General features: G+C 41.4%; 2 protein-coding genes across 3 annotated transcripts in view; one reads left to right on the plus strand and one right to left on the minus strand.

The window, feature by feature from the left end:
* The first annotated feature begins 1930 nt into the window (after positions 1-1930).
* Positions 1931-21375, plus strand: part of Stacl (Stac-like) — a 59417-nt gene continuing 39972 nt past the window's right edge. Inside the window, 9 exon segments of the mRNA XM_068288201.1 lie at positions 1931-2320; positions 4655-4846; positions 6008-6116; positions 6211-6316; positions 8508-8624; positions 9003-9248; positions 9593-9772; positions 9844-9969; positions 10038-10184. Coding sequence (XP_068144302.1) covers positions 1936-2320; positions 4655-4846; positions 6008-6116; positions 6211-6316; positions 8508-8624; positions 9003-9248; positions 9593-9772; positions 9844-9969; positions 10038-10184 — 1608 coding nt within the window. The 5' untranslated portion in view covers positions 1931-1935.
* On the minus strand, positions 13007-13885 carry LOC137575584 (uncharacterized). 2 transcript variants are annotated; one of them, XR_011032198.1, is made up of 3 exons: positions 13469-13885; positions 13292-13422; positions 13007-13218 (listed from the first exon to the last, which is right to left on the minus strand). XR_011032198.1 is itself a non-coding variant. In XM_068288188.1 (3 exons), the coding sequence occupies exons 1-3, from the start codon at positions 13751-13753 to the stop codon at positions 13100-13102; spliced, it is 528 nt and encodes a 175-aa protein (XP_068144289.1). In that variant the 5' UTR covers positions 13754-13885; the 3' UTR covers positions 13007-13099. The 2 variants fall into 2 exon arrangements, 1 of the variants encoding a protein (XP_068144289.1); XM_068288188.1 differs by having other exon boundaries at positions 13292-13415.

Genomic DNA, 21375 nt, shown 5'->3' on the forward strand with positions numbered 1-21375 from the left:
ATAGGCCTCATCAATTGGCTAATAAAATGCCATAATAATAAGCCTTGCATGTGGCGTCAGCACGCACTCATCGTGCCGCATGGCCCGTCTGCCTGTCATTGGCAATTTCTGTTAATTTGTCTGGGAGTCTCCTTTAACCGTTTATTGGTCAATTATGCAAGTTAGATTAGTTGCCATGAGCGAGCACTGCTACCTGGACTGAAACTGGCCATGCTAGAGGCTCGGAAAATGGCCTTGGGCCACACCGACATTGCCAGCCAGAAAGTTAGTCAAATTTTTGTTTTCTGAAAGTTTGTTTTGCCAACCAGTTGGCCACTTGGCCAGTTGGCAGAGAATCGCAGAGAGAAGCTGGAGAGGCTGAGAAAATAAAGGTCCCTGGCTAAATAATTTAATGAGCAAAAATACTCGCATGAATGAATGGAGCAAATGTTTTAATGATGCTGCTAAACAAAAGTTTTGATACACTTTTCTGTGTTGTGTTGTGTTTCGTTTCATTGTGCCTTTCTCTTTGGTATTTTCGGGTCTTTTTTTTTTTTTTTTAATTAAACCACAAGCAATTATTACTAATGAATCTTTTCCTTTCTCTCGTTCACAGGTGTCTTCTCCATCTCCATCTCCATTGGCCATGAGGCGCTCTAAATGACATTACGACCCCAAAAAGTTTGAACTCGCCTTTGTGATAACCTTCTTGAAATTGAAAAGAAAGTACGTTTAAGAACTTAGTTAGAGTCACTTTATTTGTAATTTGTATACCCATGTTTTTGTAATTCTCTTTAGTTGATTGGGAGAGAGACTAAGTAGACAACAGGAAGAATAGATAAAAGACAAATCTCTGATACTGATACTGATACCAATACCGATTCTGCTGCCACTATTAAAAAACCAACCCTAGAAAAGACAAACTACAACCACAAACACAAACAGAAACTAAGTCCAATATCTAGACCTTAACTTAGACCTTACTGACAATATACACAGTTAGACCTACATATGTTGTCCACCATGCCACATGGGGACCGTGAGGAATGTACGTAATATACCCCGCCGATGAGCTCATCTTGATGACCTATGGTTTCTTTGCGCCACGTGTGAAACCTCGCCCCACTCTCGACTGTCTGCGTGAACCGCTCGTTCCAATCGAGTATCCAGCCAGAGTCCCAGCTACAGCGACCAGCAACAGCACCAAAACCGCCGCCAACGTTACTATCTCCGTATCTGCTGACGCTTCCCCGCCCATACCCATTCTCAAGTCGACAGCCGCTCCCACGCCGTCAAACTCCCCGCATCAGTTGTCGGCACCTGCGAATAGCAACTTCTTCAGTTTCGAGGAGGAGCCCACGCTATACCCGGTCCAGACTCAATCACAAAGTCTACCGCCCACACCTACTCGTCGCACGTCCCGCTCCTCTCTCACCCACTCCAACTCACATCACTCCAACCATAGCCCCAACTCCAGTAAGCGCAGCAGCGTAAGGAGCAGCCGTTCCAAGGCCCCACTAACACCACCGCTGAACCATCAGCGACCGCTGAGTTCGTCCATGTATCATGATGATGCCAATACCAAGACCAACACTGGAACAGGATCTGGTTCGGCACGAGCACCATTCCAGCGCAGTAGCGCCACTTACCTTGAAGAAGAGGGAGCCATTGGCGGCTTAGACTATGGCGGAGCCATCGCTGAACGTTCACGTAGTCCCAGCATCTTCCTGGAACCACCTACCCCTGATCCCACACATACCAACTTCGGTCCTGGATGGGGGCGACCCATGTCGCCCATGGACTTGCCGCCAGAAAAGTCACCGAGCAGCACTGCTAGCAAATCACCGCCCAGCACCAAGTCGCGTCTGCGACCCAAATTGCATATCCCTTTGGGTCGCCTGGGTCGCTCCACCTCCTCCGACACCAAGGAAAGCAATCGGCTGCGCGAAGATGTCCATGTGCATGTGGAGAACCCGGTGTTCAGTAGCGAGAACCTGCGGCAGAATAACTTTGATGCATTCTTTGAGGCCCGAGAGCCAGTCATCAAGTTGCAGCCACGAACTCCAAACACGGCGCCGGCAGACGGTAGCGGATGGTCGCCACCATTGGAGAACTGTGCGGGTGTTTATGACTCGCCACGTACCAGAAGTCCGGCGGGTAGAGGACGCGATGGCGGTCTCTTTGCGCGATCGCCAAGAGAGGATCGCGAAAGGATGGGCAATGCCCGGTCGCGTAGTGCGGATCAATGCGATGCGGGTCAGGCGGCTGTGGCGGGAGCGGCAACGGGAGCAGGGTCGGGTGGGGGTGATAGCGCCAGCAGATCTCACTCCAAAGGTGACAGGTGCCTTTCAATTCCACTTTATACCAGCTAATCAAATTGTTTACAGTTCTTTTGCTGCGCTGCTGCTCCTGCTGCTAAGCGAAAGCAAAAAGATATTTAATACAAACAACGCGTAGAACAACGTTTTAAAATTTTGGAATGATTTCTTACAAGTTCTTCTGTGATGATGCTTTCTTGCCTACCAAATTTGCATGTTCTGAAATTGATTTCAAATCTGAAGTATCTTTGAAATAAGACCCCATAAGATCATTTCGTGTTCTCTTTTTGTTACTCTGAGTGAAGACTACTAACAACATTTTGGGGGTACTACATATATATTCGTCCGATCAAGAGCGTTTCGCTAATATCCATCCAATTCCATACTGTGAAGATTTTCTCAACATGTCCGTCTAGGTTGCTAGTTTCATGTAAAGGGCAGTTATTACAACTTTTGACTTCAGATTGCTAATCAAAAGGACATGCAAGCTTTGGCCCAGCCAGAGGAAGCTTTTGATTACCTTGTATTTTGTGCTGCCGTTGGAAAAGAGAGTTAGCTTTGCATCACTAAACCAATCTGAGCAGATTTTCATGAATTTAAAATGCTTGACTGCCTGCCTTTCTTAGCTGCCTGGTTCCCCAGTTTATGCCCTGCTCAATACAAGTTGTCCTTTCCCCGTTCGTCCATCATTTGCACATGCAAGGTGTTTGCCGTTTGTGCATGTTAAGTGGATTACTCGTATATGCCACATACGAACTGCAACTGAATTTGCGTGCCTTTGAGCAGAACATTCTTTACACGAGAGCACGCACATAATTTCTTAGCCATGCAGGGACCAGCTCTAACACAAAAGGAGGAGCACACAGTGGAGGAGGAGGAAAAGTTCTTAGTTAGTTCTCATGGTGCAGTAACAGCATCCATCCAGCTGCGACCCGAAATGAATGTCAGCTTAGCAGCGCGTGAAGTGTAATCAACAACAACACAAACAACACCGACCACGACAGTGAGAACGACAACTTCGCATCCTTGCAGCTGGCACGTGAGGGAGCCTCAAGACGGCAGATGCCATCCGCAGTATACGGAACACGAATCGCCCGGCGCCACCCACACGAATTCATTTAAAAGTTCACAGCGCGGCAAATTTGATGACCAGCGGCAGGAATGGCAGCAAACTAAATCAACAGCGTGCGCTACGTGATCCAAGAGAGCAGGCCAAGGCAAATGTCTGGGAGGACTTCTGACAATCTCAGACTTGCTCACGCCTTCTTGCTGCCATACCAAATTGCACATGGATTAAAGGATAAAGGAGATGGCATTTAGATGGTTAAATCATTTCTATAGCATACTTATACGGGCAATACAAGGATGCAAGCCAAAGGCTCTCTCATGCTATTTTTCTCCGTTTTTTGCGTTTGTTGTTGTCCCAGTATCGTTGCATATTTCATGCGACCCATCGGTAATTGAGCTGCGTGTGTGTATTTGTGTGGGGCAGCAGCTAAAGTCAAACAGTTGGACAGTTTGGACACTTTGGACACTAACTAAATAACGCAAACAAACGGTCAGGCGGGCAAACCAACAAACATGAAACATGCCCACGAGTCTCTTTTGCCGTAACTCGAATGAAATTACGCTTCATTTATTGATTGAATTTGAAATGAGCACTTCTTTTGGTCCGCAGTCCTGGTCGTGGACCTGGTCGTGGCCGTGGCCGTGGCTGTGGCCCTTTCCGTGTTGACTTTTGTAATGGGCCGAGAGAGTCCGACAAAAGCCGCACTCGAAATTTCCAAAATAGATGAGAGGAGCGAGAAAAACGGAAAAACCAAAGAAAAAATCGAATAACTTGCCTCTGCTCACACTTCCATTGCTATACGAACTCATTATTTATGCATAAATACAAAAGGCAGCGATCTGTTTGATTGGCGAGGGGAGAAAACAGATTTCAGACTTCAGATTTGTGTATAATTCTTGGCATGCCCTAATGATTTCTTAGACTTCTGACTGACTGCCTGGATGACTGACTGACTGGCTGACTGCCGTAATAATTCCAGTCCATGCCGGATAAAATCAAATTGAACACACACATTTCTGTATACCTATTCGTTTTGTATGAAATTTAATATTTGATTTTCATTTTCATTTTCATTTATGTTTATTGTTTAAAATTTTTCTCGTTTTGCGTTTTTATTTTGCTTGGTTCTCGTTTTTCTTTTCTGTTGAGTTGATTAATTTAATTTGTATTTCTTTCTCCTTCAATGAATTTCAATTTGTTTTTTTTTTTTTTGCTGGATTTTCTTAAATAATTGATAATAATAATTGCTTGTTTGGTCTAAATTCCTCCATTTCGACCATTTATTTAGATTCTTCGGCAAAATCTTCAAGTGGTCGAAAAAATCGTAAATTCTTCGGGTGGAGGGGACCACGAGGTGGTTCCCTTAGCCCCCAGGGCAGCATGGCATCCTACAACGGTGTGCTAAAGGATTACAGTCACAGCAGTTTGAATGAGGCTTTCAAATCCCAAAACAATGTCAACTTTAAGTTAATTAAAACAGGTGAGTGCAATGCATTGGAAAGTTTATTTAATTTGCTTCATACGCCATCTCTTGGGTCTCCCACACGGTTAGAATTGCCAGTGACACATTCCCAAATATATATATATCCACTCCACATTCCAAACCAATCTCAATCCCAGTCAAACAACGAAAACACGCACAGCAGGTGGGCGGGCCAAAATTAAACGTGTAGTTGCAGGTGTGCACAAGGATAAGTTTTCGACTTTTACACCTGATACGAAGCGATTTATGTACCTGAAAATATATGTACTATGTATCTGTACTGTGTGTGCGTGTGTGATTTTATTCGATAAGTTTTCTCTTTGCGTTGATTCTTTATGGCTTATTGATCTGTAAGGATGAGCCTATTGCCTGCCTTTATGTCATTGTCTTCCTCTGGTGATTGAGCCATAAATCTATTAAATTCATTGACTCTGCAAGCGTAACTAAACAAAAAGAATGAGAGCGTCTTACTAGTATGGGAAAACTTGGTTACCTATTTGTTTTACCTGTGTACTAAAAGTTTGTAATAACATTTTTCATCCCAACTTTGGCCCCACCTTTGCATCCAGCGAAACTAAAGCAATTATCGATTGTTGTTTCCTGTGTGGCTGACATTCCTCTGGTGGGGCCTCCTCCATGAGGCACCTGTTGATAAACTCGCCGCCTGGCTATCGAGAGGTCTCGTCAACTTTAACGCTTAAAGTTAAAAAGCAAAGTCCTTAATATTTATATTCATATTTAAATAATCGTAAATGTTGATGGATTACCTGGCTGACAGGCAGTTTGGCAGTTTCGCTTTTTATGATGAAGCTTTTTCCTTCACAATTTTTATGAGCATTTTCCACATTGTGTGGAGAGTAAGCGTGTGTGTATTGAAACATTTTGCTTAACAACAAAGTAAATGAAATGTCCTTACTTAAACTTTACCACTATAAATGCAAAAGGAGCATTTAAGCTGACTTAAAGCTAGTCTAAGATAGGATTTTTAATGGCTCGAGAGAGATGAAAAGCACTCACAAGGTCTAAGTCGAAGGCACTTTTTGATGTCCATTATCATTCAGCTAGATAAAGGACACCCACACTCACCCGAATTCGCTTGCAGGATATGGAGATGTGAAGGTTGATAACAAGCTTTTCATTTTATGTCCTTTCTCTTAGTATCCGATTTCAATGAAACACTTTCCCAACTCTATGAGGAACATGCAACTGCCCTACAAACTTTAGTGTCCAATTATCGCAAAAAGAATGCCGAATTGCGCAAGGAGAGGTGAGTATATGATGTTGTCCTTGATTGAAACAAGTGCCCAATTATCATATGTGCAAAACTTACAAGTGCGAATTCCCATTTTTTAAATTTTCAGACCCGGCTGCCATTTGGCCATCTTTCAGGCATGGGAAACATTCCTACAGGAAGCGGAAACCGATTCACAGGCCTGCAACGATGTGGCCAGCGTCCTCTCACGTCAGGTGAGTTTACAGTCAGTGAGAGACTCTTTTCAGTCAGCATTCTGGGTCGATGGCGTAATGCGAGAACCATGTCGGACCTTCGAATTAATCATGCAGCATCCAGAAATAGGGGAAAGTGTACTTTAATTGCTAGCAAGCAACGCCTAAAAATAAATACACTTGCCTCTTTTGTCAAAAGAGTTCTTTATTAACTTTTCAATCGATATTTCACTGGGCCAGTACCATCAATTCTCGATTGACTTGAAAAAGGCTGGAAAAAGATGTGTCTGTCTGCACTTGCATATATACCCCTTCAAGGCTCACATATATATGTAGAGATATAGTTTAGTGATCCGAGGTACATATAAGACATATACTTTGAAAGACATAAAACTTCAATTATCGTTTTGTCATTTCGTATTCTTATGTTACATGTATCCCTTCGGAAAGGGTATGCAAAGGCAGTAACTAATTGTGGTTAATTACTCCCTGTGTATCTCTGGTGGAAAGGGGAGAAGGGGGCTTTTGGGAAATGACATGTGTAATTTGAGTGCCGAATAATGTAATTTCACCCCTCCCTCCTATCCGATACTGTTGTGTGGGTGGCTTTGTTTATCCTTTGTTGTTATGTTTTATTTAATTTTGAATTTATTTTCCATTTTATATGGTGATTTGCATTTCATTTTTGTACCCTATACGAATAAATTAAGCGGGTATATCAATTTATTAGGAATCTATGTAAATACATTGTTTTTACTTTATAAATTCGGGACTCAAATTGAAATCTTTTTATACCCTTGCAAAAAGGGTATATTAATTTTGGTCAGAAGTGTGCAACGCATAGAACGAAGCATCTCCGACCATACAAAGTATATATATTCTTGATCAGCACGACGAGACGAGTTCAACTAGCCATGTCCGTCCGTCCGTCCGTCCGTCCGTCCGTCCGTCTGGATCAACGCAAACTCCTCCTGGACCGTAAGAGCTACAGAGCTGAAATTTTGCACGTAGGCTTGTATATACTGCAGGCGTTGTATATCTCGGATTCAGCCGGATCGGACCACTATATCATATAGCTCCCATACAAACGGCCAAGTCACGAACAGTGACTTTCTCAATAACTTCGTTATTTTCTGAGCTATTATCGTGAAACTTAATATTAGAGAGTTTACTACGCCTATAAGCGACTATGCCAAATTTGATCAAGATCGGGTGACTATATCATATAGCTCTCATACAAACGGCCAAGTCACGAACAGTGACTTTCTCAATAACTTCGTTATTTTCTGAGCTATTGTCGTGAAACTTAATATTAGAGAGTTTACTACGCCTATAAGCGACTATGCCAAATTTGATCAAGATCAGGTGACTATATCATATAGCTCCCATAGGAACGATTGGTCGAAAACAGTGACTTTTGTAAATAACTTCGTTACTTTTAACGCGATTGCTTTTAAATTAAACATTTCTTAATTTAATATATATGTTAATGACTGTGCCGAATTTGATAAAGATCGGGTGACTATATCATATAGCTCCCATAGGAACGATCGGTGGAAAACAGTGACTTTGATCAATATCTTCGTTATTTCCTATGATTGTAGGCATTTCTTTCTCAAGCTTAAGCCTTTTTAGATAAAACGTTCTTCCACATTGATGGCTAATAGGTAAGGAAAGAGTTACCAAAAAAGTTGCAAGGGTATACAAACTTTGACGCGGTCGAAGTTAGCCCCGGCCCTCTGGTTTTTGCAGTAAATTTCCCATTGATATACACATTTCATTGTATTCCTTTGGTGTTCCAGAAAATTTAGACTTTTGACGACATTATATCTCATGACTCTCCACGAATCGAAACTTTGTTAAAGACAATTGAGCTTGTGGAAGGAATTCGATCAATCCGATTGATTAGAAATGGGAGAGATATAAGCTTAACTGTACCTATATTTTTTACATATTAGGAATATAAAAACTAAAAAGCCTTATCCTGGCCGAACACATACCTGTTATTCCAATTTCTGCATAGTTTATTTATACCTTCTCCAATTTTTAGGACAAAAAACAAAGCAAGCTGACAATAAACTGATATCCACGAGCTTTAAAAGGGGGAACTCGTCTTTAGTACTCGTACTTGGTAGTTTGTCCTTTTAAGGGGGGCTTAATATACACTACTTTGCACATAATTAATGATTAAGTATTTTCATTTCGTTTTTAGGTGTCGCGTCCAATGTTGGATAAATCCTTTCATCGCAAAGTTCAAAGCCGTAAAATATTTACACACAGGGAGTCTTTTGAGACTATTATCGCAAAGACTGAAGAAAAGCTGTCAAAGGTGAGTCCTGCCGAGTGAATAAGTGTATTCAATTATAATCCGTCCTGATTAGCTGGCGAAAGGTGTAAAGTGAACATGTTTAGTTAAATTTCTTGGCAAAGCGGACGTCAAATGTTTCTGCCATATCTCTGTATACATGTATGTAGAATCCACCTCTGGACCGCTCAGATGGCAATTTATTGCTAAGCTACGTGCCGCATTCAGAGAGTGCGACAATTTGCCAGGGTCCTTGTAAATGGATGTGTATCTGTGTGTGTGTGTGTGTGTGTGTGTGTGTATTCTGGCATATTTACCCTTTTTGTTATAACGCATAAATTGCTGAAGGCAACCGAGTAAATACCTTCTGTTTCCCCCTCTTGCCTTACGACCCTTTTTTAGTGTCGCCTGGACTACAAGCAATGCCATATGGCCCATCGGCAGAATCCCAGCCAGCATTCGCTTACCGAATACATTGATGCACACAATGCGTACGTGCAGCAATTGCATGCCACCAACGGCATGCTGGAAGCCTATCACTGCGACACTTTGCCTCAACTGATGCAGGAGCTGGAGGAGATTCACAATGACCTAACCGGCATTGTGTCCGATTCGTTGTTGCAGGGGGCCGATATAATTGCCAGCAAGGTGAGTTTTTCATTGCCATTAAATGGGGCAGGATGGAAGAAGAGGCATGGTCGTGGAAGTGATTTATGTGGGTACACAGAGAACGAAGCTCCATCAGGTGGTTGGTTTGTGGTTGGTTGTGGCTTGGTTAGTTCTGTGACGCTTTTTGTTTCCTGGGAAATAATTTGTACACTATTATAATAATTGCTCATAGACGCAATTTGCCCCAGGTAATTTGCCTAATGGTTGAAGGCGTGACCAATGAGGGTGTTAATTGCGCGAGGGAATCGTCGGAAGGGCGATGTGGAAACGCATTTGGATTAGAAAATGTTGACTTTGAATTTCTACATTTCCTTAATATTCAGGCCCAAGACCAAGCGAAGCGTTACTCGAGCCTTACCAATCAATGTAATGGAGTGTCCCCGCAGCAGGATCTCACAAATTTCGTGCGTCTCCTGGCCCAGCCATCGCAGGCCCAAAAAGTTCCTAGACGTGTGTTTGCACCACCTCAAGGTGAGCCCGGGGATGAGACGGGCGACTATAATGTGAGTATATCTACATACATTGAGGTGTGAGTGTGTGTAATTGGAATTTGTTGTTGTTGTTGTTGTTGCAGGAGATGACGCCCAGTTTACGGAACGAACTTGTCTTCGACCGCCACTCAACGTTGTCGCAGCGCTCGGCTCTGGAGTCGCTTAAGCGTGAGGCCATCGAATTGGAATTGCAAATACGTCAGTTGCAGGTGCGTCCAAACGGCATGGAGCTTGGATAATCTTTGTGTGTATGTCTTCAATTTACGACCATTTGCAGGATTCAATAGATGCACTGAATCGCACACAGACCAGAGGCATTGAGGGGCAATTGTACAATAAGGTTAACGAAATGCAGGAGGATTTGTCCATGAAGAAGTTTGATTTGCGCGCCAAGCAAATTCATTTGGCAGCAATAAAAGCTCAGGTGAGTAGGGCAAAGCTTTTAGTCAATACAAGAACCCCCGTCATGCTTAAAGCGTATCGTCAGAAGCTCACGACCACCTGTAGATTAAATTGTGCCACATAAGTTGCCAAAAAGGATTATGTTTCACTCTTCTTCTCGGTTTTCAAACATATTGGCGCAATAACTGAAAATTTATTCAAATTTTCTAAGATTTCTACTCTATCAATGGGTCTTAGGGACTTGGCCCTGCGAGTCGTCAGGCTCTTTAAGTCCTCTTGCACGCTTCAGAGTGCACATGAACTGGTGTTCGTATGTAGGTCAAACAGCTGACTTTGTGACATTCGTTTCCGTTACTCGCAGGGAGTGCGCATGTGACCAAAAACATTAACCTTCTCTCCCAAACATCCTGTCTCTCCCAATTTCTTTCTTTCTGTCTCTGTATTTGTTAGGCTGACTCTGCTCTTGTAACTCTGTTGGATGGCGTCCTTCGTTTAGTTCTGCGGTAGATTAGCTTGTGCGTGGTCAGTGCGGATAAGGATTTGTGACCAACATCAATGCAAAGTGAATTGTTGCGTGCACGTGTCATACTCAAAACAGATATTGAACTTTCCCACAGAGTTGTGGCCATCGCAGAAATACTTCTACTTCTATTGAAATGTTTCGGCCAAAATGTTTTGTTTTTTATCAAGTTGTTGACATTTACACAACTGCAAATAATTTTAACTGTAACTGAACTGTAACCTCAAACTCAGTGGGTCGTGTAACTCAGTCAGCTGTTCGCCGAGTCCAGCCGAGAGAGCCCATAAGGGACCGATAAGAGTGGGAGTAAGAGAATACCGAGAGCGAGAGTGATGCATTGTACGTAGCGTTGCCAGACTATCGGTACAGACCTGACTGTGCGTGTCCGTGTGTGTGTGTGTGTGTGTGTGTGTGTGTGTGTGCAGTTGAGCCTGTTTATAAAAGCAACGTGCACTGCTCGCTCCAAGTCAGTCACGTGCTTGCACTTCGACGTATTCCATTTCAAGCGCCGTTGTCGCTTCATTCGAATACTGCCCGTCGTCGTAGTTGTTGTTACTCCTGCTCCTGGTACTGAAGTGATCCGTTCGACAAATTAACCGTAATCGCAGAACACAGCCGTAACCATTGTCCGTAGCCGTTTTTTCGTTGTTGTCCTTGTTGTCCTGGTTGTCGTCGCAGTCGCAGTCGTAATCGTTCGTCGCTCGTCGCGTCGTCTGAGGTTTGATTGGCTGCTGCAGCAGCCGAAACTAACAAACTAACAATTAAGGCCTCGAAACTATTTTTTGTAGCATAAGAAAGAACAAACACAACAATCAAAAAAAAAAAAAAAAACAAAAAAAAAAAAGAAATAAAATAAACATAAATCAAGAAGAAAAAGAACAATATCCATAATTTTCGTAGAGCGCAAGTCAGGCAGGCTTTCATAAATCACTTCTGTTATTTCTTGAAGCGAATTCTTTCTAATTAACTCATAGCTGATTGTGAGAAAAAGAGATAAAGAGAGCATAGTTAAGCAAAGCTATCCGTAAGTACGAGCAACTAATTCATCAACAACTAGATAAATGCGAACTAGTCGACAGCCTTGTAAAATACATTTAGCTTAGAAACTATCTAACTAAAATTGAACACGCATACGCACCGTGTGCCACAGAATTCGCTCTCTTCAAAATCCAAATCTTACTATCTATTTATTATATGTAGCACTATCGGAACCACAGAAATTCCAATTCAAATTTCGCAATTTCAAAAAATAAATATCTAAACGCTTGTGTAAATTTTCGTAGCGCCTTAAAAACACACACTTACTACACCTAACTTATAAAACACACACTCTCACACACACACCATATTATATATACACTCTATATTGTAAATAACAAACTAATAACTTTTGCTAATCTAGTAGTAGCTAACACTTAATACCTTCTTAATATGTAACAAAATCGCTAGAGTCGTGATTTTTTTTTTTGCATTTTGTCACTTGTCCTTGGATGTGTGTGCGTGCGGAACTCCGTTTGTGAACGGCACCCATTCACCTATAATCAAAGCAAACTCTACATCATAGAAAAACTATAAAGAGTCGTTCGAACCGAAATCTAGTTAAGGCTAGACGTCTACTACTCGTATATAAGTTAATCCACACACCCAACTATATACGTACATACATACATACATATATAACTAGACTATATCCAATATCTGTGCACCATGCGCGTTATCGTACTTAAAAAGAATCGCACCAACAAACGCGGCGGCACTACGGGCACGCCCACGGCAACTACTTCGCGAGAGCCGCCAAAAAAATCGTACGCAAAAGTAAGAATAATATTCATAATTCGATATTTCAATTGAATTTTTCCATATTTTCTTTTCAAAAAACATTACAAAAATATAAACAAACAAATAAACACACAAAAATTGCCAATACAATCAATTTTTGGGTAATGTAAATAGAAAAATTCAATGAAATCATGCACCAACAGTTGCCGTGTTAGTTTTCCTTAGCATACTTTTGGGAACCAGGCAAACCAATTAACAAACCTTTTAATGAATGCATTTGTTTTGTTTTAACTGGTTAGTTAGTCAACCAAATCAGTGACATTATAAAAGATATCGCGACTATGACTATCCATCTAATCGGTTCCTAATCAACTCAGCATGCTTAAGTAGAAGTTCTAATTCTAAAGGCTAAATGAAGAATGCATATTTTTAATTTATACGACTCAAAAATTGGTTGTAGGGGCTTGGCATGACATTACCGAAACAATTCTAACTCCTAGCTTATTAATAAATATACCTACATATATATATTTATCATTAATATATTGCTATTGCATCAACTAACATTTAATCAACCCACATACGAGTATACACATTTAACGCATTGTTTTGAATTTAACTAGTTTCTCGCTCATGGCTCACACTTCGCTTGTCCCTGTATAGAGGACCTCGACCTCGGAGGTAGTGCCACGATGCTGATGGCTGTGAAGATGCAAGTAGAATGCCAGTACCACGACTATAAAGTACGACTCGAGAGCTAAGAGGCACAGAAGTGGGAGAGGGGGGGATGGCTTAAGAATTTGTTTGAATGATTTCGTTGCGATAGTTACCCAGTGAAATGGCATTCAATATCACGTGCTCGAGAATCAGATCGGTAACGAGTGTGTGGAGCATGAAACATAAAATGCATAGAATAGTTATGTAAATCCAGACCAAAAGAAGCATTTTGCGTTGCTGCCAACTGAGGAATCAATTTAACGTCTTTCGCAACGATTTGAGCTACTCACAAACTTAGCACCAAAGAATAACAGGAGAGCTGAAAATATGTTCACTGTGCCCATGCCCAGATTGTACATGGGATGCTGCTCATGGACGTGATGAAGAGACAGTGTACTGACATCAGTTGTACTAGTGACAACGTGCATGATGTTGTTTACGGCCATCTGCCTTTCGTAGAGCTCACTGTAGCTCTGATAGATCTGCAGCATACTGCTTAAAGCCTCCACCAGAGAAATTAACTGGCATCCGATTTTCAAATCAAAGAAATAGCAGCAGTTTCTAAGACCCTCCATTTGCAGATTATTACGAGGGGGACACGGATTAGTGTTTTGTCTCTGCGTTTCGCTTGAGTCGCACTTGCTGCCGATCGAACTAAATGGTTGAGCAAGTCAGTTTGGATAAAGGGACAAATCAAAATGACACAATACTCAATGAATTATTTTTCGATGCTTGCCAAGTTCATTTCATTCGGAACACAAAAAGTCATTTACAATTTTCTGTTTTTCGATTAAGTTTCACAAGGAAAACCAATTTGATTTATATGGCGAGAAGAGTGCGGGGGTTCGCTTGATGATTTTGATGATGATGGCAATGGCAATGCGAAAAAGAAAATCTAAAACAATTCAATTTTCCAAGTGTGGAACTTTGCCAGGCCCATGACCGACTATTCGACACAATCAGTTGCCCATGAGCGAAATGCGAAATTCCTTTACTGATTTCCTTTTTTAAAAGCATTTCTCGAATTGTCTTGACTGGGCCACTTGAACTTCCTTCTTCACTCTCGCTCATTCACCCAATCGACCGACCAAGCAACAAACCAAGCAACCGAACAATCATCCGTCTTCCTTTTCGATTCGCATACCCTGTAGTCACAGCATAGATGGAAGGTATATAGGTATAGGTAATGGCACCGTGTCAAACAATCATCGTAAAGTTGGTCAGCAAAAACATTGCTCACCTTGCCTCTCAGATTCCTCAGTCCAGGGTATCTCAAAGCTGGCGCTGACGCTGCTACCACACTCTTTTCCTCATTTCGATTCCTTTGCGTTCACTCTTCGCTCACTGTTCTCCAGTTTCGCAAGGCCTAGGGGCAAAATGGTGTGTTTCACATTTTATTTACTGCTCTTGTTGTTGGTGTTGTTGGTTTTTGTAATTGCTTCGCTTCTGTCAGTTGCCAGTTGCACTGACAACTCACTTCTGCTGCTGTTGCAGCTGCAGCATTATAATCCTCCATGTGGCATCTTAATTCAATATGCCGCAAATGATTTCATTTTAAATTGAGTTTAAATGCATTTGCATTTAATTAATTAGATGTGAAACGACATTAAATCAAGGTAAATACGATTGAAAGTTCATTGAATTATGCATGAACTGTGTGTCCAACCTCCGGCTGGAGTTGGAAACGGTTTGCTTTATCCCTGGACAATGCGTAAGTCTTGGCCATATTCTCCAGCCCTCTCGCTCTCCCTCTCCCTCACCCAGACTGGACTTAGGTCAAAAGCTATGGTTGCCGAAAAAGGGTTAATTTTAAATTTATTGCGAATGGGCCAAATCCATGCAGAAAAAGGAAACCAGGAAGCACAAATGTAGGCGTAGGCGTAGGCCAAAAGTGGGAAAAACAACAATTTGCACGTTACCCGCAACAACTTCTGAATTTATGTATATCTGTGAGTGTATGTGTGTGTGCGTGTGGGTGTTGGTATGTATATGTGTGTGCGTGGGTGAGTGGCTGACTGGCTGGTTGGTTGGGTGACAGAGCGATATTTCTCTTCGCTGTGGTCTGACACGTTATCTGGGTTCTTTTTGGGTCTGGGACAGGTTCTACTTTATTTTATTGCTTTAATAAATATGAAATGCGTTTTCTCTTTTCCCCGTGCTCACTCTCTCTCTCTCTCTATCTGACTCGTTCATTCTTTCTCTGGCGAGTTCTCTCATATGGGCATGTAGTTTTCCGCGTAGTTTGTTTCAAGTGCCTTCAATTAGTTTTGTTTCTGTTTATGGTCTTGGTCTTAATCTCAATCATAATCTTAATCTCATGGCCTGGCCACAACTTAATTGATGCCGTATAAGGCATAATTTGCTTGAGCATAAATTTTAATTAATCATAAAAATGTTGGCATAAAAATATGCCACAGGTCTCGGCGTTTGCCATTTTTTTCTTCTTGTTTTTTTCGTCCTTTTTCTTTGTTTCTTGGTTGTTATTTTTTCTCTCCTTGTTTTTGCCTAGCCATGCTTCCTGTTGTGGCCTCTCGCCTGGAATTCATATTCGTGTTTAATAATAAATCACAAGATGCCGTCGGGAAAGCAAGCAGTGCATCCACACACACAGACACACACATTCATTCATCTACCCACACACACACATACACTCAAATGCCAAAGGAAGCCAAGGGAAAATGATAGGCATAAAAGGATTTGTATGGCAAAGGCGAATTTAATTAAAGACATCAACGGGAACTGCCTTGGATAGCTCGGGATCAAATCTTTGCAGGCTAACCAACCAGCCTGCCAGCCATCTGTTTAAAACAAAAGTTTTAGCTTTTAATTGCCTCATACCATTAGCATTTCACCTGACTACCCGGACAACTCTTTCCCTCCACCCTTCCACATGGCCACATTGCCACATCGCCTCATTCCCAATGCCATTTCATTCATCTCTAAACAATGGAAATTCATTTGCAGAAATTCTTCCCTTTCGATATCAATTAATCAGGCATACATACATACATATATTTATGTATATATAGTAGACCGTTCGCGTCTATTCATCAGTTTATCAAACGGATGTATGCCTCAGCTAATTTGGTGAATGAACAATTTCTCTGTTCTTGGTGGGTAAATGTTTTGCAGTTTGCATTTGGCTATTGTTTTTTCATTTTTTTGTGTTGGTTTGGGTTGAGTTGATTTTGTTTTGCATTTGCTTGATAAATATTTAAATGAAATCTGAGCTGAAAAGTATGAAGTTGAAGGGTACGATGCCATTGCCACCTCCGATTCAGTCAACCCTCGGCCCCGGGCCCCGGGCCCCAGAGCACTTGGCTGGTTGCCTGCTTTGCCCTTTTATGGTCCTTTTGGCAGCGTTCGGTGAGCTTTGGAGATTTCAAATTTGTTGACGCATGCCAAGCGAAAGTAGCGAAAACACTTTGGAAAACACTTTCTTCCCCCCTTGTCCTTTTCTCCATTCAGTCTCTTGTATGTATGTGCCCCTATGTGTGTGTTTGTATGTGTGTGTGTGTGTGCATTCATTAAAATTTCATTTGAAAATCAGCAGAAATGCTGCTGTAATCTCTTCTAGTCATTTGTTTTACCCCAGCCAAGACAGCTTGGCGATTGTCTTTCCTTTTGGCAGTAGCAAAATATCCTGTCAGCAGGCAGCAGCAGCAGCAGCAAAGTCTATGAGAAATTTCTGTGAAATTGGTAAAAAGAGTGCAAGGACAAGCAAAGGCAGGCAAACAAACCAAAAAACAAAAATACCAAAAAAAGAAAAGGAAAAATAGGACGGGAATGTAACTTGATATGCTTGTGTCTTGAATATTTTATTGCTCTGAGAAACTTGTGTAATTCTTTAGCAAATAACCCAAAACAAAAAAATTGGCTTGGAACTTTTATTTTATTGCATTGAGTATGCCAGATATTCAATGCCATTTTCTCCATTACCATTACCCCGTCCATGCTCTTGAAATATGGAAAATTTCGCAGATCTGACAAGAAACCATAAAACCCCAGCAGCATCATTTCATAATTGCTCTTCCATATGCAGAATGTTGTTAAGTTAATTCGTATGATTTAGGACCTTTTTTACTTGTACTAACATACAGTAGAATCCGGTTATAGCGACGGTCAAGGGACCGAAGATTTCGGAAGACGTACTAACCGGAGGTTTGTATTGGGACCAACCAATCACTCATCGAACTTGAGTCTCCATAACCGGAGCGGAGTCGTTGAAACCGGATTCTACTGCATTACGTAATCTAGTTATTTAAAAAAAGTTGGTTTTGGTAAATGCAGTGAACTTCCATTAAGATAAACTTATATATAAGTTATAATGATCGCCATTACGATTAAAGCCTTGTCTCGGTTACTTCCATGCTCAGATAAGTATGCTATACATTTCTCACTTTGACCAATACCCATCTCGCACTTTGGTCGAGCAAAGTAATTGGTTTAAAATGTGAAAACATTTTTTTTTTTTTGAGTGCGGGAAAAGCACCATAAACTTATCGCATTGCTCCCTGAAACTGAGGCAAAACCCCATTTTATCTGACATTCATAGTTGTTGTACGTTTGTGTTCTCGGAGCACCTTTTACCTAAGATAAACGCCGAGAGAGAAAGCAAAACAAAACAAAACAAAGTGAAAGTAGAAGGAACAAAGGCATAAGAGGGAAACACAAAAATAAGTAGCGCTGCAGCAGTGGAACGAACAAGCAATGATAAAACTAGTAAAGCATACAACATTGTTTGACTTTGTGGAATTGGTGAAGCATAGAGCGATTCCCCCTTGTTTGCTCACCTCTCCGCCTCGGTTTTGGCAGTTAACCCGTAAAGATGATAAATGCGAATGTCTTTCAGTTTTGAGTTTCTATTGCTGCTGCTGCTACTAAAAGAATTTATGGCTATGCGCAATCGTAATATTTCGGGAGGGTCCCAAAATGGAAAAAAAAGGGATTGAAAAAATGTCTTTTTTTTTTGGAAATTTCTTCTTCTCAGCTTTTTAGATTGACAGCACAAAATCTGGAGGCGGTTAGGGAAGTAGGAGGAGCAGATGTGGGAGTGGCATTGGTTGGGTCATGGCCTACCTCAAAAGGGAAGAGAAAGTCACATTAATCAACACTTAAACGTTTAATTGCCCTACATTAATCTTGAGGTTAAGCTGCCTCTCAGTTTGCTTTCTGTCAATTTTGTGTGGCCTTTTTTTGTTGCTCCTCTGGTTGGTTTTTTCTTGGTTTCATTTTGTTCTTTTTGGTCTGCTTCAGCATTAATTTTGTCATTTGGCAATTAACTTGCCATCTTAGCCCCTTGGCCTGCCCGGCCCGTGTCCTGTGCGTCCTGTCCTCTCTGATTCTCGCTCGCTCTCACGATGGGTGGCAAATGCGAGGCTCGCCGCTTGTAAATATTGATGAGCCGCGGCGAGAACTGCCAACCAGGCAACAGCACAACCGAACAAACCAACCACCCAACCGACCACCCAACCACTGAGCCTCCCAGTTGATGGAGCGTTGCCAAAATTATGTTCAAGCTTATGCTGTTGGCTTGCAGCTGTCGCAGTTTTGATTGAAATATGAGCATGAGCCATCGAGTTAATTAATTTTCACGTTGACATTTCATTTGTTCTATATTTAATGAGCGGGTTTTGGTTTCCACTTTCGATATTGCTTGCCCTGACTTGCTGTTTGCTGTTTGACATTTTCATATTTGCCATAAATTGCTTCTGACTTGTTTTGCAAAAATATTGTGGCAAACAAAGTTAACGCACAGCAGACAACAAAAAAGAATCGAATGTTTAAAGTTTCGACTGTAAAATACTCTATTGAAAGCCTTTCAGAAGTATGGCCTAGGTCGACGAAAACTACAAAGGACTCTCCCAAATATAATGATGCCATTCAGATTTAATTTGAATTCAAAAGTATCAAAATATTCTTTCGGATATTCAGTTTCGAAGTCAACATTGCAAAAAGATAAAGCAAATATAAAGCAAAGAAGAAGGTTGAATTTGTATTTGCCATCCCTTTCTGTCACTTGACAGAGACCTATAGCTCTTAATAAGAAGAATTTGAAATTGTGATCGTCTTTTTTTTTTTAAAACTACCTTTTCAGTTTTATAGGGTATTAAGAAAAACTATAATACATACATAGAAATAATTTTATTTGCCCTCTGCAACTTTGCAACAACAAGAAAAAAAGAATAACAGTTACATGGCGCATAATCTATTAGAATGAACGAAAGATGAAAAGAGAGAATGTGATAAAGAGAGAGAGAGAGAGAGAGGGAGAGAAAGAAAGAGGAGCAAGTAAGTCGAGAATATCCCTTTCTCTCTTTCCCTGGGCATATTTGCCTTGCCGACTTGCATTTGCCTTTTCTCAAAGGGAAAAGTTTTTCAGTATTTGCTTGGCACTTGTCTTTTATTTCGCCTTACACTTGGTGTTCTTTAGTTTATGTTGTTTCTGTTTTATTTGCTGTATTTTGATACCCTTGCAAAAGTAGTATATCCATTTTGGTCCGTAGTGTGCAAGGCCAGGAAGGAAACCTTCCTATTGAATTTAATATATTATCCTGATTAGCGCGCCAAGATGAGTTCATCATGCCATGAGCGTTCGTCCATCCTTCTATCCGTCCAATCGTCCGTCTGTCTTCTGGTTCATCTATCAGTTTGTAATAATGCAAACTTCTGCTGGAAGTTATCGGTTAACCACTTAGGTTGATGACAATGACAAAATAAAGAAGAATGCTTTTCCCAACAAAATTATGTTAAGGGTTCATGAGAAAACTATACGATTCACATCAAATCAATTATGGACGGACCGTCTCTATTAAGGCTGATTTATTGATTCGATTCGGCTTAATCCGAGATATGCAGGCAGTCTATATGAACTCGTTTTGTCGGTCTGTGGGTTTAAATACTTGCGTCCTAATTCGTCCAACTCGAATCGGTCGAAGAAGGTTTTTTGTAGTTAGAGACTTTTGCAAGTGTATTCAAAATTCGACGTGGTCTAAGTTAGCTTTGTCTCTCAGGTTTTTTGTTGTTTTTATTTGCCGCTCTTTCAATTTTTATTTATGCAAATAAGTTTTGCCTCTGCTAGGCATTGTTGCAGGCCGCCGCCTATGCCGCCTCCGTTGCTTGTTATCGTATAAGGATGTTGTAACAACTTTACGTTTTTGTTCGTCCCTTCTCCAGCTCGGCGTGTCTGTGTTTTTGGTTAGTTTCGAGCATATCTGTGTGTGTGTGTGTGTGTGTGTGTGTGTGATTCTGTGTGGGTCACAACGTGAATACGAGTAGTGTCACGAGTGGCTGTTTGTAGTAAAATAGTAAACAAGCAAGCAAAGAAAGAAAGAAAGCCAGTTGTTGGACAACAAAAATAATACAGCTTGAGTGACTCCTTCTGGTTCTGGTTCTGGTCCTGGTCCCCGGGTCCTGGTCTTCGTCCTGTTCCTAGTCCTCGTGGCAGTTGAGCTTGTCGAAAAGTTTAATTATCACTGTGTTTTCTGTATGTTTTTGAGCGGCCTCTCATGGTTCGTCTGTCTTTTTTCCTTTTTCTAAATGACAGAGATAGAGAAAGAGAGAGAGAGAGAGAGAGAAACATTTTGAAGTGAGTTGCTGTTTGAATTTCAAACTTTTTCTCGGCAGATAGTTTTTTCCTTCTCCCCTTTTACCCCCCTGCTTGGTCTTTATTGAGCATTTTTTGTGGTTAGAACTTTGAACTATGTTTGTTTCTGTTGTACTTTATGCTATTTACTGCGGGTCTCATCTGCCCGTGCCTGTGGTCAATAACTATTGCATACTTTGCGGTCAATATAAAGAAAAATCACGTATACGCCGCTTGCACTCGAAAAGTGCAATTAACTTGATGCTAAAGCATTTTGTAATGCCAGGACCAGGCCAACAAAGAAAATTTCCATATTCATTCGCACATTAAGCAACTAAACACACACCCACAACCACACACATCCGCATCGACACACACTCACATACGCATTTTATCGCAAGCGCAATTTTTTTTGCCTCAGCCTCATGAATTTTTATTACTGCCTGTCGTTAGTGCTTTGCATACATTATTAGCGGGTGGTTGCTGAAAGGAGAACGGAGAAAGTGATGTGGGTGGTAATATTAAGAGGCGATGGGAGGCTGAATCTGGATGGCTGGGGGTAACTGCAAATGTGTCCTGTGCATGTGCCTGCACATTTGCCATCAAGGAGTC

The sequence above is a fragment of the Drosophila tropicalis genome, unplaced genomic scaffold, assembly GCF_018151085.1.
Source record: "Drosophila tropicalis isolate 14030-0801.00 unplaced genomic scaffold, ASM1815108v1 contig_573, whole genome shotgun sequence".
Classification (NCBI taxonomy): Eukaryota; Metazoa; Arthropoda; class Insecta; order Diptera; family Drosophilidae; genus Drosophila; species Drosophila tropicalis.

Bases quoted from the DNA above. Each gene is read 5' to 3' on its own strand.
- LOC137575584 (XM_068288188.1), bottom strand. From the start codon at position 13,753: ATGGAGGGTCTTAGAAACTGCTGCTATTTCTTTGATTTGAAAATCGGA. The intron at 13,416-13,468 runs GTGAGTAGCTCA...CTCAGTTGGCAG, and splicing joins TATTCTTTGGTGCTAAGTTT to CAACGCAAAATGCTTCTTTT. The intron at 13,219-13,291 runs GTAACTATCGCA...TGTGCCTCTTAG, and splicing joins ATTGAATGCCATTTCACTGG to CTCTCGAGTCGTACTTTATA.